The sequence below is a fragment of the Mesocricetus auratus genome, unplaced genomic scaffold (assembly GCF_017639785.1).
Source record: "Mesocricetus auratus isolate SY011 unplaced genomic scaffold, BCM_Maur_2.0 Super-Scaffold_100227, whole genome shotgun sequence".
In the NCBI taxonomy this organism is placed as follows: domain Eukaryota; kingdom Metazoa; phylum Chordata; class Mammalia; order Rodentia; family Cricetidae; genus Mesocricetus; species Mesocricetus auratus.
This window is the reverse complement of record NW_024429255.1, coordinates 71,201-88,093: the sequence shown is the minus strand read 5'-3', so window position 1 is coordinate 88,093 and position 16,893 is coordinate 71,201. Positions and strand designations below refer to the sequence as shown.

The following is a 16,893-nucleotide window of genomic DNA, read 5'->3' as shown; positions in this document are numbered from 1 at the left end:
TGAAAATATAACTGATATTAAGAGTATTAAAGCAAAGGTTTAAATAAAGGACCTATGAAAACAGAAGATCAACTGCTTCATTGACATAGATTACCTTTGTCTTGCTCTGAATCCTCTATATCTTGATTGTAAAAGGATAATTTTGTTCCTTTGTTCTTTGTACTTTTTACTTTGCCTGTAGCTCCTCCATCTTGCCTGTATACAGGTAGCAGCTCTATGTTTGCACCTATACAGTTCCCTCCACCTCTGCTGGATAATAACAGCTGCAGCTCATAACTCCAAGTATCGCTGTCTCTCTAAGTGAGCACGCCAGGAAGCTTGGAGAAGAGAAGCTGCACTAGCCATAATGAAAGCATCTTTTTCCACGGCCTCGTTTCTGACTTGCTTCTGATTTAGGTAATTCCTCCAGAAACGCTAAGGGAAAAAAGAAAACGGCTGTCAAGTTACCAGTCATTTCCCAGAAAAGGCAAACAAAGGCAAAATTCTATGTCATTAGCAACTAACTTGTTGATGGTTAAAAATAATAATAAAATTAGGTCTTTCTATGCAGCCACTGAGTTGTGTTGACACTCTGGTCAGCCCAGGCTTGATCTTACCTATAACCTGCTGCTATGCCCACAGAAGGCACTGCTGCCGTGGGTGTAATGGAAATTAGCACTGCTTTACAAGAGGTGCTGAAGATCACCTCTTCAAGACCACATTGCCTTAACAGATGAGATCCACAAAGTTGCCAAAGCCTTAAGCAAATGCCATGCCCATCTTTGTGAACTTATACCTAACTAATGAGCCAAGCTGATGGAGGTCCTTTATGATAAGCACTAAATCATTATCATTAAAGTTGATGACAAGAAACTAGAAGAATAGAAAGGCCTCTGCAAAAATTCATCAAGGGAAAAAATTCCATAAAGTTGTGGCTGCTGATAATTAAGCAAAAAATCTCAGGTAAGGCTATTATCCAAGAGTACTTCAAATGTAAGCTAGTAAGTAAAACCTTGTATCTTTAGAAAATAAATAAAAAACTTTTGCTTATCAAAATAGCTATTTTAAGTGCAAGGCCAGCCTGGTGTACAGAGTGAGTTTTAGGACAGGCTCCAAAGCTACACAGAGAAACTCTGTCTTGAAAACTGAAGCCCCCCTCCAAAAAAAATAGCTATTTTAAATAATATAACCTAGTTGAAGTTAATTACACAATCTAAATTTTTTAGATGTTTTTATGCTCTACAAATAAATAAGTTCCATTTTATTTCCTATTTGTTTGTTTATCTGTTGTTTATTTTTGACAGGGTCTTTCTGTTGTAGCTCTGTCTGTCCTGGAATTCTATGTAGACAAGCTGGCAGGCTGCCCTTGAACTCCCAGGGTGTTACCTGCTATGACATGCAAAGCAGTCTGCTGAGAGAAATGAGTATGATTTATTCTCATCTCTGAAGTTCCATTATTATTTAAATGTTTCACAGTAAAATGGTTCTGGTTACTAAACGAAGGCCAAAGTCACTCTCATACAAAGAATACTTTTCTCATCCCACCTGGATAATAATAGATGCTTGTCTCAAATGGAGGAACTGCTGCCTACAGAGCAAGACCCTAAACCACCGCTGTAACAAGATGATTCTACGAAGCACTTCCTGATGAAGCAAATCTTGTAAGTGCTGTCGTTCATGCTCCTTTAGGAAAACCTATGAGAATGAAGAAAGACAAGAAATAAAGCTTAAGAAGAAATGGAAACTAGTCATGAATTATTGTTTCCAGGGATAAGTTTCTCTTTCAGAGAAGAACACGTACAATGGCAGACAAGCAAATAAAGTACTGGTCTACAGAGTGAGTTCCAGGACAGCCAGGACTGTTACATAGAGAAACGCTGTCTCAAAAAACCAAAATCAAACCAACAAATAAACAAAAAAAACCCCAACAAGTAAATAAAGTACTGATAGATAGTTCTATCACCTTGACTAAAGTAATCATTCTCAAACTCAAAAAAGATACTAATACATGAGGAAATGGAAAAATGAGACAGTATACCACGTTTCCATTATCAAACTCTGCTATATTACTACCTTTCACCTAGAAAAATCATTGCTGTCAAAGGTCACTACATCACTAGCTAACATGTTCCAATTTTTTTTATCATTTTTTATTTTAATTTTAAATAGCTTGTTTTAACATGTCAACTTTTTAAAAGTTTAAAATAGGGGAAAAACTAAGAATCAAAGATCTTAAAAAGTGAATATAACCAAAAAAAAAAAACCAACAATAACCATCTATTTGAAATCTAGTGTGCATTAAAGGCTTCTTACTCCCCAGAGTCAAAAGCAGGTATATATGAAGTATAAATTAGGCATATCTCTTTGAAATAGAACTTATGGTTCATCTTTAGGAATGGGAAGACTTTATATATCAAGAGTTACAAAGTAAACTACTATGCACTAGAGATAGAAGATCTTACCTCAGTCAGAAAAACTAAAGCACATGAGACAACTGAACAACTGAATTCTCCATAAAGTCCTGTTATATATTATGAAACTACAATATGGAAGTATTTGTTTGTCTGTGTTTTGTGACAGATGCTCTTGTATCCCAGGCTGGCTTTGAACTTCTATGCAGCTGAGAATAGTCTTGAATGGATGATTCTCCTGGCACTGCTTTCTAGTGCTAGGAGTATAAACATGCAGTACAATATAGAGGATCAGACAGTGTGGGTGAGGAAGATACATACATTTACTAGAGAGTCTATTGGGATTATAATTGAACATGAGGTTAATATAAAGTAGCTTATTTAAGTGATTTTAATAAATGGGTAAAAAAGTTAAATGGAATGACTAAAGTAGAATAAAATAGCAGTTTATTATTATCAAAGTAATATAGAGGAAAAGAGCTAAGAACCAGAAACAAAATGGAATCAGGAATGGAGAAACAGCTGAGATATAAAAATCATTTCTAAGAAAACAAAAAGAAATTTTGCAAGAGGATTAAATCATATGGTAACACAAGATGATCATGTTTTCTAGCTTGAAAAACAGAGGAGGAAGAGGGAGAAGGCAGAGGAAGAATAAAATTAAAAAAGGAATATAAATAAAAGGTAACAAAGAAAATAGTTGAAAAGGGCAATAGAAGAATATGGATAATGTAACTGTAGACAAGCTAAGCTGATGACTACAGTAGAATATCTTAGTCAGAGATGGTTTGAATTATAACTAAAGTTGGAATTAGAACTAGAACACTGGCCAGGAATTCTATGATTATTACTGATTATCATCATTTATTTTAGGTTGTATGTGTGTGGGTAGGTCAGGTAACAATTGTAGAAGTCAGTTCTCCTCTACCTATCATATGGGTTCTGAGATTAAACCCAGTTCTGTTTTGCTTTCTTTTTTTTTTTTTTTGGTTTTTCAAGATAGGGTTTCATTGTAGCTTTAAAGCCTATCGTGGAAGTCAATCTATAGACCAAGAAGGCTTCAAACTCAGAGATCCTCCTGTCTCTGCCTTCTGAATGCTGGGATGGATTAAAAGCATGCACCACCACTGCCTGTCTTAAAATCAGTTCATCAGACATGACAGCAAGCACCTTTACTGCTAAGTCATTAAAAAAAAAGCCCCTAGGGTCAGTTAAGAGGTTTCACTAAGCCGGGCGTTGGTGGCGCACGCCTTTAATCCCAGCACTCGGGAGGCAGAGGCAGGCGGATCTCTGTGAGTTTGAGGCCGGGCTGGACCGACAGCCTCCAAAACAATACAGAGAAACCCTGTCTCATAAAACAAAACAAAACAAAACAAAACAAAAAAACAAACAAAAAAACCAAACAAACAAAAAAAAAAAGAGGTTTCACTAAGTAAAAGTGCTTGGCATGTAAGCATAAGAACCTCAGTTTCGATTCTCTATTTCCCTCTCTCTTTCCCCTGCCTCTTTCTGGTCTCTTTCCACTTTCTTTCTGCTCCTCTCTCTTTCCTGGTGTTTGCCTGGGGCAGACAGGACGTTTCCTGTCTCCCTCTTCTCTTCTGTCCTCTCCGTGTCTCTGTGCCTTTTTACCTCTTTTCTCTTTCCTTCCCCCTTCCTAATAAAACTTCTCACAAAAAAAAAAACCTCAGTTTCGTCTTGCAAACCCAAGACAAAAGGAGAACCAAATCTTGAAAATTGTCTTGTATGGATGTGCTACCATTCACCCATTAATCATACACAAATATAATAATAATAATAATTTATAGGCTAACAAGATAGCATAGTGGGTAAAGGAACTTGTCACCAAGCCTGACAACTTGGTTCTCTCCCCTTACCATGTGGGTCCTAGGGATGAGACTCAAGTCCACACATTTCTTCTGACCTCCTCACTCATGCTCCTAACTCATGCCATGGCACATCTGTGCCCACACACATACATATACTCACAAATAAATAAATATATAAATTTAAAACCACTTAGCTTAATCAATTTCCTTGTAATACTTAGTATATACTATCTTTTCATAAAACTCATGACAAATAAGGTATTATTATTATTAAAATATAAAATGCATTCAATTAGGCAATATATACTTACCATTGTTTTTCCAACTTGATAATTATCAGGATTAATATTTACTTTCCTGAAGAAATCTTGAATGTTAAATTTAGATGGGATAATATTTCGGGGAAGAAGTACATGAAAGTGACTCACAAAATCCTAAAAAGTAAAAAGAAAATGGTTTCAAATAACATAGGAACTAAATGAGTATTATACCCTAAATTATCTTTATTTTTCTTTTATGTGTATGAGTGCTCAATCTGCATGTACAACTTTTTGCCAGAAGATCCCACTATAGATAGTTGTGAGCCGTCATATGGTTGTTGGGAATTGAACTCAGGACCTCTGGAAAAGCAGCCAGTGCTTTTAAGCAATGAGCTATCTTTCCAACCCAACAGACTATCTTTTATTAATGGGCTTCTCAGTCTTTTAATAAATAAAAAGAAATTTTTATTTAATGCAAGGCATTGGAAAAGATCAGAATACACTGCAATAGGGCAGCTGGCCACATGAGTGAATGTACTCTAGGACCTGTTTTCTCATCTTTTAAAAGTAGAAAGTGGCAAACTGGCAGGGGTAGAAAAGTGATAAGAAAGAGTGGGTATGAGAGTAACCAGAATTTATTATATATGTGCAAGAAACCATCAAAGAAAAAATCTTATTAATAAAAAAGTAAGATGAAAGTGTAACTTTAAGATATTATAAATAGGAGGAGCAGGAGAGATGACTCAGTGATTAAGAGCACTGGATACTCTTCCAAAGGTCTAGGTTAGATTCCAAGTGCCCACATGCCTGTTAACAACCATCTATAACTCATTCAGGGGGATACCACACCTCCTTCTAGTGTTCAAAGGCACTGAACTCACATGGTACATAGATATACATACATGTAAAACATCCATAAAAATAAGATAAATATAAAATGATCTTTTAAAAATAAGGTTTTAAAAACACAGTAAGGAAAAATTTAAATTAAATAAAACTGTAAAAGGAAAATACTGAGTCTGAAACATCATGGTATCAAATGGAAACTGAATTAAAGAAGGGTAGAAATTAGTTATTCTTTTTGAGAAAGCCATACCAAAAGGCCAAAGAAAAGTAATTTAACAAGAACCTGGAATTAAGCAAGCAGGGAAAGAAAATACTGGAGCTGCTGGAACATACAAATTAAAGAACAAGTTTTGTATTTCCATACAGCAAAAACTGCTCAATTACTGAAAGGTTCCAATATAATTTTTACACACATAGCAGTATAGCTGATAATGATTGCTGAGTAACATTCTAGAAGCTTCCCAGGTAAGAAGTCTGTCTAAGAAAACTTAAGGGAACACCAAATGGAACCTTTTCATTTGACAAGACCATTCTGATTAAAATATTTCAATTACTGGGGAAAAAGTGTGAAAATTGCTAAATTTATTAGCAAACATTCATAGCATATGCTCAACAAGACTGCTGTCCTTCCAAAAAAATGAATATTCTCTTAACGAGTTTTCAACTTTGTTTAAAAATGTTAAAATGATGAGCCAGGTGTGATGGTGCACGCCTTTAGTCCCAGCAGAAGCAGGTTGATCTCTGAGAGAGCCTGGCCTACAAAACAAGTTCCAAACACAGAGAAACCCTGTCTTGAAAAACAAAAAAGTAGTAAATTAGTCCCAAAGACATAATAAGCATGCTATGTGGAAACAATTTACTTGATATGAATGTGTGCATTAAAAAATATATTATAGAAGTATATAACCTGGAAAGAATATTTGGAGCTATATCCTGATTGGCGAATTCGAACTGTTTCTAGCATCCCGGTGTACCGAAGCTGTCTTAGTACCAAGGCATCACTGAATCTTAAGGGCAGCTAAAACAAAAAGAGAAAAAGGTTAGTAGGTCTCCAAATTCAGATTTGTCTTAAAAGTAAAGCTCACTTTTGAGTATCCAGGGACTGACAAAAATAGTTACACATTATATCTCGACAAACTCTAAAGGCACTGCAACAGAAAAGGTAACGGTAAATTTTTCTAACCATGAAAATGCTAAATAATTTGTAAAGAGACATAAACTATATCCAAACAGAAAAGAGATTAACTAGCTTCTAGAGTAATAAAAATTTCAGAGAAAAACAAATCTCTTTTTTCTAATGGAATTTCAAGAGATATTACTAATACTTGCCTCTCAGATTCTAGTACTTACTGAATCAAATCCACAAACATCTTGCAGATGGGTAGTGTGGAAATTAAAAGACTAGCTATAGATAATATTTATGGAATATGAATTTCTGTACAGGAAGTACGCATAATTCCTCTTTATTCTCATTTAATATCATTCAAAATGTGTTTTGAAGTAACCTGAGTGATGTGCTGTCATATACAAGATACTTTTACCTTTTCTGCATTTGAGCGAATACACTTTACAAAATATGGTTCTGCTTGACCAAGTGTCTCCATCAGCTTGCTTAAGGAAGCCTGCAATAAAAGTAGTATGCTATTACTTCATAGTTGAAAAGTGATTTATAAATATAAACAAGTGTGGCAAAATATGTATTTTAAAAAAACCTTCTACACATACATAGAAGGGTTTGTTTCTGAAAAGGAAATTGTATACATTCCCATCCTGGTTAAATCAAGAATTGCTGAGGATATTGAATGCAGTTTAATCTTAATCTTAAAGCAACAGGCATTATTTGCAGATGCATTTCAGAATACTCTGAATAGAGAATAATTTTTCACTATTTACATTTCATTAAGTAACTTTATTCAAATATTCATTTTAAGTAGTTTTTCTTTTTTTTCTCTTTTCCCTGCTTGTTTGTTCTGAGATAGGGCCTTGATGTTTGTTCAAGGTTGGTCTATAACAAGCTATGTACCTCAGGCTGACATTAACTTGTGATGTTCCCATGTCAGCATTCTGAGTGCTGGGATTACAAGTGTATGTCACTATGCCCTGCACAGATATTCTTCTATTCTGATGAGCTTTTAAAATCATCAAGAAAAGAAGTACTACCTTAAATTAACTTTAATGTTTATGGCATATGGAGAGATGTTCTCTCTTCTATGCTTGGATATATATATATCCCACTTAGTCTGGCTAGAGGTGTATCAGTTCCTGATCTATTAAAAGAAACAGAGCTTTTGTTGTACTTAAACTCCTCCAATTGTGTTCAGATTTTCTTTTTAAGATTTATTGTATTTTTAGTGTTGTGTTTGTGTGTGTGAGTATATGTACTACAGTGCTGCTGCCCACAAAGGTCTGACACTTCAGATCGCCTGGAGATAGAGTTAGAGGTGGTTGTGAGGCACCTTATGTGGGTGCTGGGAACCCAACTAGAATCTTCCACAAGCACATTAAACTGCTAAGCCATCTCTCCAGACTCTCTTCTGTTTATAGCTTCACAGACTTCTATTTACCTTTATTATTTTCCTTCTTTCTTCTTGTTTTGGGCTTAATGTATTTTTCACTTTCTATTTTATAAAAGAAAAACCTTTGTTTCTTGGACATATATCCTAACTCCTTTTCTAATAAAAATATTCAATTCTATGTCGTAGGCATATGAATCACATCACATCAATGAACTTGCAGCTCACTTTGATCCTTCAACAACAAAATGTGAAAGAAACAGATTTTATTTAGCATGAGTAGAATAGGTAATAACCTGAAATTGGGCGCTGATACTGGGAGGCTTCTTCTTCTTGTGCAAATGAAGAAGGGATTTGGTAATTCGATCCTGTAGGGTCAGTCTTGTCAAATGCTTCAAAGAATTTACCTCCAGCAAGTGCTAAAGAGAATGGGAAAACATATATACGTATGTATGTATATCTATATATGTGTACACACACACACACACACACACACACGAATAAAATACAGTCAGCCAGTTTTCATTATTTACAATTGTGAGAAATATTTTATTCTATTAAAGGTGGTTAGTCTGACTAGGGCTCTCCCTTTCCTCTATGTCAAATAGCCAATCACGTCAGAGTGTGAAGCCCAGCATCTATCAATGGTATGAGTCACTTTGGCAAAAGTATTTACTAGCTAGATCTGGGTTCTGGCATACACTTACTTGCAAAAAGAGTGATCATGTTGAAGATTTACAGTTGTAGAATATTATTTTAACTATGTAAAGATGTGTTATATTTGTTTTTGCAACCAAGGCCAGCACTTGAAGACACTCCTTGCCTACCTACAATTAGTACTTAGCTAAAACAAAAGGACCAATCAGCTAATACTTCTACCATGTTAGGACACAAAAAAGGAGTTATAAAAATGGGTTTTCAGCTGGGTGATGGTGGTGGTGCCAAATAAACTTTTTTTTCTATATATTTCCCTCGTAAAGTGTCTTAACACAGGAATAGCAAAGTAACTAAGTAAAAACACATATAATCCAGTCATTCTTCTGGGTGCATGTCCACAAGAACTGAGATCAGTGTTACAATGTAAGTGTTTAATAGGCAAGGTACCAAGACACAGAAATAACCTAAGTGCCTACTCAGTGAATCGAGGGATGGAATAAAGGATAAGTAGTTTATAGTCATAGTGGAATTCTACTCAGTCTTTAAAAAGGAATTCTGTGATAACAACCATATTAGTGAACTTGAAGATGCTTATGTATACTGAAAAAATCCAGAAGAAATCACATTGTGCAACATTTCACATGTGGAATCTTAAAGTTGGGCTCACAAAAGTAGAGAGTAGTAGTCAGATATCAATGCTGGATGAGTTAAAAAGAGAAGATACCTAAATTAGGTTTTGCAGAGCAAATGAGAATCCTCTGAGATCTTTGTCATTTTAAGATTCCCCTCTCTCAGAACCATTGAATTGTGCCACACTTAGCATTTAGTTTGTACACATCCAGGTCTGAGATGACAGGTTTCTTTTAGGTAACAGGTTAATTTGATGTAAAGAAGTGTCAACCTGAAATGAGACTACTTGGATGGGTTACACTTTAACCCATCTGCAAGATAGTAAGTATAAAAATAGTGATTTGGGGGTTTTCCTCTTAGGCTTTATTTTCTCACATAACTCAAAATTGTCACTTCCATTTTAGTATCGTTTCTTGAGTTATTATTCTTTTTGTTTGTTGAGACAGGGTTTCTCTGTGCAACAGTCCTAGCTGTCCTGGAACTATCTCTTGTAGACCAGGTTGGCCTTGAACTCACAGAGATCTACCTGCCTCTGCCTCCCAAGTGCTGGGATTAAAAGCAAACACCAACACTGCCCAGCTATGTTTTTACTATTAAAAAGGAATATCCATACTATTCTCAAGAATATCTGTACTTATAATCTCCACTTTGCCGTGTCCCACAACCCCACTCCCACAAATGCTAAGGGTTGAACCTATTTTTCATGCTAGGCAAGTATTCTATCACTGACCTATATCCCCAGCCCAACTTCCATGTTTTTGATAATTGTTCTAACTAGAGGTATGAACTGGTATCATTATGGGTTTTATCTGTATTCCTCCAATGATCAGTGATGTTAATTTTAAGCATTTGGAAAATATCTGTTGGGCATTTGCATGTTTCCTTTGTAGAAACATCTATCTGGGTCCTTTTTAAATGGGTAACATTCCTATTACTTATCTGTACATATTTTGGCTATTGACCCTAAATTAGACATATGGTTGTGATGTACAGAAGCTTTTCAGTTTGATACTACTTGTCTATTTTTGCTTGTCTCCTGTATATTTGAAGTATCTAAGAAACTGCTGCCTATACAAGTGCCATACAGTTTTTATACAGTTGCAAATGATGTATTTAATTCATTAATGTACGTTGGGTATTCTGTATCTGACGTGAAATTATGGTCCAGTTTCATTCTTTTATACCCTTTTTTACCAACACTTTTATTGAAGAAACTGTTCTCTTTTTTTGTTTGTTTGGGTTTTTTTGTTTTTGTTTTTGTTTTTTTCAAGATAGGGTTTCTCTGTATTGTTTTGAAGGCTGTCCTGGATCTTGCTCTTCAAACTCACAGAGAACCGCCTGCCTCTGCCTCCCGAGTGCTGGGATTAAAGGCGTGCGCCACCAATGCCCAGCGAAGAGACTGTTCTTTATCAAGTGTTTTCTTGGTACCTTTATCAAAAATCAATTGACCATAAATATGCAGGTTTTTCTCTGGGTTTATTATAATGTCCCATTGTTGGCTGTGCCCTTTTTAAAAACTCTTCTGCTTTCTTTTTTCAGTTCTAATATTTCATAGTGGGTGTGCATGTGAATGTTTGTGTTCAAGTGTACACGTGTGGTGGTCAGAGGACAATCTTGGGACAACTTTCACATTGTTTCAAACAGTTCCTTGTTCCACTAATATATATACCAGACAGTTCATGAGGTTCTGGGGTTCTTCTGTCTCCACTTCACATCTTGTTGTACAAGCATTAAAAATATAGATGCATGCTTACTTACTGTACTCAGTCTTACGTGGGTTCTTGGGGTTTAAACTCAGGGCCTCAGGCTTATGTAACAAGTACTTTTACTCTTTGAGTTACCTTTCAAGCCTGTCTCTCTCTTTTTTTTAATGGCATTTAATGCTATTTTGATTACTATAACTCTTTAATAACACATCACAACATATCAAGCTTCATTCTTTGTGTTCAAGAAGTATTTGGGAAATTTTGTGTATTTATGTTATGATTATTTCTTTCACATCTATATAAAGTGACAATAGGGACTACATCCCATATATAAATCTATCAGTCACATTAGGTGCTAAAAATTATCTTAATAATAATTTTCTAAGCCATAAATTAGAAAGCTCACTTTTCATTGTGTTGTATTCAACTTGTCTCATCAATATTTTATAATTTTCAGTGTTCAGATCTTTCACTTCTATGGTTAAATTTACTGTAACTATTCTATATTTTATGGTGCTATTATGGACAGGATTGGGGAGGAGGGGAAGGAGAGGGAACTGAGAGTGACATGTGTAAAAAGTTAAATTAAAAAAAATGAAGAAAAAAATAAGGTATGATACCTTACATTTAAAAAAAATAGAATTGCTTTCATAATTTTTTTCAGATAGTCTTTTTAAAGCATGATTTTACATTGCATTTGTGATCTCAAACTTTACTGAATTCACATATTATTTCTACTAGTGCTTAGCAGATCTTTAGAGATTGCTGTAAGAACATGTCACAAGACAACAGAGACTATTTCACTGCTTCCTTTTTAATTAGGGTGGCTTTTCTTTCTTTTTATTGCCTAATTTCTCTGGTTAAGTCTTAAGTACTATTTTAATAGAAGTGGTATGAGAAGGCATCTGTGCCACAGCCATATCTTTTCCCCATTTGGTAAGAACTGGCTATTGAGCTGGGTGGTGGTGGACAAACCTTTAATCCCAGACTCAGGAGACAGACGTAGGCAAAGCTCTGAGTTTGAGGCCAGTCTGATTACAAGAGCTAGTTCCAGGACAGCCAGGACTGTTTCACAGAGAAACTCTGTCTCAAAGAACCCCCCCCCAAAAAAAACTATCAACTAGCTATTTATAAGATACATAGCCTTTAGTGTGTTATCATGTAGGGATTTAGGCTTTTATCAAATCATTTTTTCTTTGTCATTTATTGCTCATAAGTTATATTCATTGAGCTGCAAATGTTGAGCCATTCTTGCATACTTGAGAACAAACCTATTTGATCAAGGTGTATAGTCATTTAGATGAGAGAAAGAGAGAGAGAGAGAGAGAATATGTATGCCACTTGTGTGTAAATGCTAATGGTAAAGGCCAGAAGAAAATAATAAATCCCTGGAGCTAGTGTTATAAGTGATTATGAGAAGCTTTGTGGGTGCTCACAATAGCATTTGAGGCTTCTAGAAGAGCAGAAGCACTCATAGCTACAAAGCCAGGATTCTAACCCTACCATTTAGTTTTATACTGTGCTTTCATGTTACTAATTAGCACTATTTGTATACTGCTTAAGAACTGAGTGTAGTATTTAATCCATGCACATGTGGCATGGATTAAACTCCCTCAGTTTTTTGTGAGAAAAACATGTGCTCCATTTTTTAAAGACAGGATTGCTAAGTATAGGGGTTAAGGCGACTGAACATAGCAAGGCTCAGGTTTTAAAATTTAATCTTTCTTTTTTTTAAAGATTTATTTATTTATTATGTATACAGTATTCTGCCTACATGTATCCCTGCAGGCCAGAAGAGGGCACCAGACTACATTACAGATGGTTGTGAGCCACCATGTGGTTGCTGGGAATTGAACTCAGGACCTCTGGAAGAATGGGCAGTGCTCTTAACCCCTGAGCCATCTTCCAGTCCCTTTGATATAGATTACTCTAAATTTATATTATTTAATGCCTTGGCTCTGAATTGTTATTTCCATCCCTAAACTTGGGAATTTTTCTGTCACTATTTCTTTAAAATGCTTTCTGTCCCTTTCTTTCTGTCTTCAGACACATCAATAATGTGCAGGTTCTTCCATTTGATGGTGTCCCTTTTCAGTCATTTCTTCTCCTTGATCTAGTCAGCTACAGAATCCCTCTACTGAATGCCTAAACTTCTAATCAGACTGCATCTCTTATCTTGGAAAGGAAATCCAGCAATAAGTAGGTCCTTTGCATGTAGAAGAATGCAAATAGATCCATATCCATCACCATTCCAAAGCTCAAGTCCAAATGGATCAAAGATGTCAACATAAATCTATCTACACTGAACCCCACAGAAGAGAGAATGGAAAGTACCTTTGAAAGCACTGGTACAGGAGATCACTTCCTAAATATAACACCAAAAGCACAGGTACTGAGGGCCACAATTAATAAATAGAACCTCCTGAAACTGAGAAGCTTCTGTGGAGCAAAGTACTTGGTCAACAAGATAAATGGGAAAAGATCTTCACCAACCCCACATTTGACAGAGGGCTGAACTCCAAGAACTCAAGAAACTAGGCACCAAACTACCAAATAGTCCAATTTTAAAATAGGGTAGAGATCTAAACAGAATTCTCAACAGAAGAATCTCAAATGGCCAAAAGACACTTAAGGAAATGCTCAACATCCTTAGCCATCAGGGAAATGCAAATCAAAACAACTCTGAGAAACCATCTTACACCGATCAGAATGGCTAGCTAAGATCAAAAACACTGATGACAGCTTATGCTGGAGAGGATGTAGAGTAACAGGAACACTCCTTCATTGCTGGTGGGAGTGCAAAGTTGTACAACTCCTGTGGAAATCAGTATGATAATTTCTCAGAAAATTAGGAATCAATCTACCCCAAGACCCTACAATGTCACTTTTGGGTATATACCCAAAGGAGGCACAGTCACACCACAAGGATATTGGCTCAACTATGTTCATAGCAGCACTATCTGTAACAGCCAGAACTTGGAAACAACCTAGATGCCTCTCAACTGAAGAATGGAAAAAGAAAATATGGTAAATTTATACAATGGAGTACTACTCAGAGGTAAGAAAATATGACAACCTAAAATTTGCAGGCAAATGGACAGAACTAGAAAAAAACATCCTGAGTGAGGTAACCCAGATCCAGAAAGACAAATATAGTATGTACTCACTCATAAGTGAATACCACACATAAAGTAAAGTATAACCAGTCGACAGTCTACAACCTCAGAGAAGCTAGATCCCTCGTCCAGAAACAGATGGAAGCAGATGTGGAAATCTACAACTAATCATTGGGCTAACCTCCCAGAGTACAGCTGAAGTTAGAGAAGAGCAATAATATAAACAAAGGAGTCAAAACCATGAAGGGGAAACCCAGAGAATCAGCTCGCCTGAGCTAGAAGAGATTATTGACTCCGTACTGTCAACTGGGGAACCAGCATAGGACTAAGTAGGACCCCTGAATACAGGTGACAATGGTGTGACTTGGGCAGTTATGATGACACTAGCAATGGGACCAAGACCTAACTATAATGCAAAAACTGACTTTGTGGAGCCCTTTCACTATGGAGAGATACCTTACTCAGCCTAGTAGAGAAGGGCGACTTGGTCCTGCCTCAACGAGGCGATAGGGCAGACTTAGTTGACATCCCAGAGGAGGTTTTACCCTCTCTGAGTAGATGGGAAGTGGGATTGGAGGGAAGGAGGGGAACTAGGATTGGAATGTTAAAAAATGAACTAAAAAAAAGTGGGTCCTTTGAATGCCTGCTTAAGCTCTTCCCTATGCTCTACAGCAGTGGTTCTCACTCTTCCTAATGCTGTGACCCTTTAATACAGCATGCTGTGGTGATCCCCAACCATAAAGTTATTTTGTTACTACTTTATAACTGTAATTTTGTAATATGAGTCAAATTGCAAATATTTGATATGCAGGATATCTAATATGCAACCCTACATTTGAGAACCACTGGTCTAGAGACTCTCAAGAATTTGGAAGTCATTAACTCCCAGAAGTAGGTAACTGAGAAGGCCTTCCTTGGGAAGGGTGCAGAAAAAGTATGAGATTCAATGTACAGATGAAATCGTTCCAGGGATACTCAGAACCAGACTTTGTCTCAAAAACAAAGAAAGGGAAGAGACCCAGAAGTGCAAATTCTGAGTTCTACAATACAAACTAGATGTGAGACCAATCCAGCACCATCACACCTGTCTTTTAAAAAAATATTTTAGCGGGCATTGATGGTGTACGCCTTTAATCCCAGTACTCAGGAGGTAGATCTACAGATCGAGTTCCAGGACAGACTCCAAAGCAATACAGAGAAACTCTGTCTAAGAAAACAAACAAAAAATACTTTTAATATAAAAATTTATATGAAATTTGAATGTCAGTGTTTATAAATGAAGTTTTTATCAGCATGAGGGCATATTCGTTCAGTTTCTTATTCTCTAAAGTTGTTGTATTTATGCTGAAACAGCTAAGTACTTACAACAGACTACTAACTCACAGAGATTATTCAACTCTATATAGAAACACTGTATAACATCAATACTGATAATTATATAATCACTAACAAGAAATATTTTCAAAATTCACAGTTTCACTTTAACCTGGCTTAAAGGAATATTGAAAAGACCCTATTTAAAAGTGGCAATTACTAAACATAAACTTATTTATTTCAGTTTTTAAACATATTAGAGAATGGTATTTATCTCTAGTAATTATTTGAACTATTAGGATTGTCTATTTCTTAACATACTTTGTAATTTCTAAAATGGATTCAAATAAGAACATATAATCTATTTTGAACATAAATAAGGCATAAGTAATAAAAAAAATAATTACTCAATAGAGAACAATTAAAGTGTTCTTCACAGTACTCACCTTTGGAAGAACAGGTTTTGACTTGAAGTTTTTGTTTCTTCTATAAAGATAAAACGTTCATTAGAAGAAAAAGAAATTAGAGTATAAATGAGTGATTTTAAGAGCTCTCTCAGGCGTGGTGGTGGTGGCCTTTAATCCCAGCACTTAAGAGGCAGAGGCAGGCTGATCTCTGTGAGTTTGAGACCAACCTGGTCTACAAGAGCTAGTTCCAGGACAGGCTCCAAAGCTACACAGGGAAACCCTGTCTCCAAAAACCAATAAATATATAGTTTTTTCATAAACCATAATCTTTGTGTTTAGAAATTAAATTTTTTCTATTCATTTTTTCTACTCATCAACAAAAGTTAAAACTTTCATTATGACTTCACAAAATGAGCGAATACAGTTCAATGCTTAGAACATTGGCTGACAAGTTAAAAGGCCTATTATGAATCTAAAGTTTTCCTCCTAACAATGTATAACTTCTCTAAACCTTACATTTACTATGACTGACTATAAAGTGAAAATAGTTAAGACCAACTGTTTATTATTAGCATCGTTGACAGAATTAAGTGAAGTTAGTACACACTTCCAGAGTAGAGCAAGACTTGTATAAATTAAGCCTATTGGCCCTATTAAGCAATTACTTCAACAGAGATTCAGGACTCCAATTCATGCACACATCTAGTTTATGATACATGAAAAAAATAAATGCTTGGGAAATGCCTGAAATACACTAACACTTTAGCGTAATGGAAAATCATTCATTATTATTATTTCTATGTCTGAACCATTCCTTCATCAGGTAAAGAAAAAGTATTATATGACACTACACACGCTACCATTTACCTTATGCATGAAATTTCCCTGTCCAAGTGCTAGATCTAAAAAACAATAACTGTAGCAATGACAGAAAATCCTAAAAGGAGCTAAATTTCTTTTTCTCTAGAAAAAATAACAATAACCATTCCCTGTAATTAATACATTTAACCATTTTTGACTTTTGCTAATGAATAGGGAAAACTGAAACAAAAAGCAATGTTATCTATAATGCAATGGACTCAGTTTTAAGATTAAGAACATTTCAATCTTTTTCAATCAAAATTATATTCATGAAAATAATACTTCATCTTTCATTATTTGTTCAGTAAGAAATTTAATAAAATACTTCTTTAAGAAGTCTATTACTAGCCGGGCGGTGGTGGTGCAT

At 35.6% G+C, this 16,893-nt stretch overlaps 1 protein-coding gene across 1 annotated transcript in view; it reads right to left on the bottom strand.

Moving 5' to 3' along the window:
- LOC121136466 (unconventional myosin-IXa-like) overlaps positions 1–16,893 on the bottom strand; it is a gene marked incomplete at its 5' end in the record, with an annotated part of 143,501 nt that overhangs the window by 56,889 nt on the left and 69,719 nt on the right. The window contains 7 exon segments of the mRNA XM_040736944.1: positions 95–414; positions 1,525–1,674; positions 4,528–4,650; positions 6,230–6,340; positions 6,864–6,944; positions 8,132–8,254; positions 15,705–15,744. Coding sequence (XP_040592878.1) covers positions 95–414; positions 1,525–1,674; positions 4,528–4,650; positions 6,230–6,340; positions 6,864–6,944; positions 8,132–8,254; positions 15,705–15,744 — 948 coding nt within the window.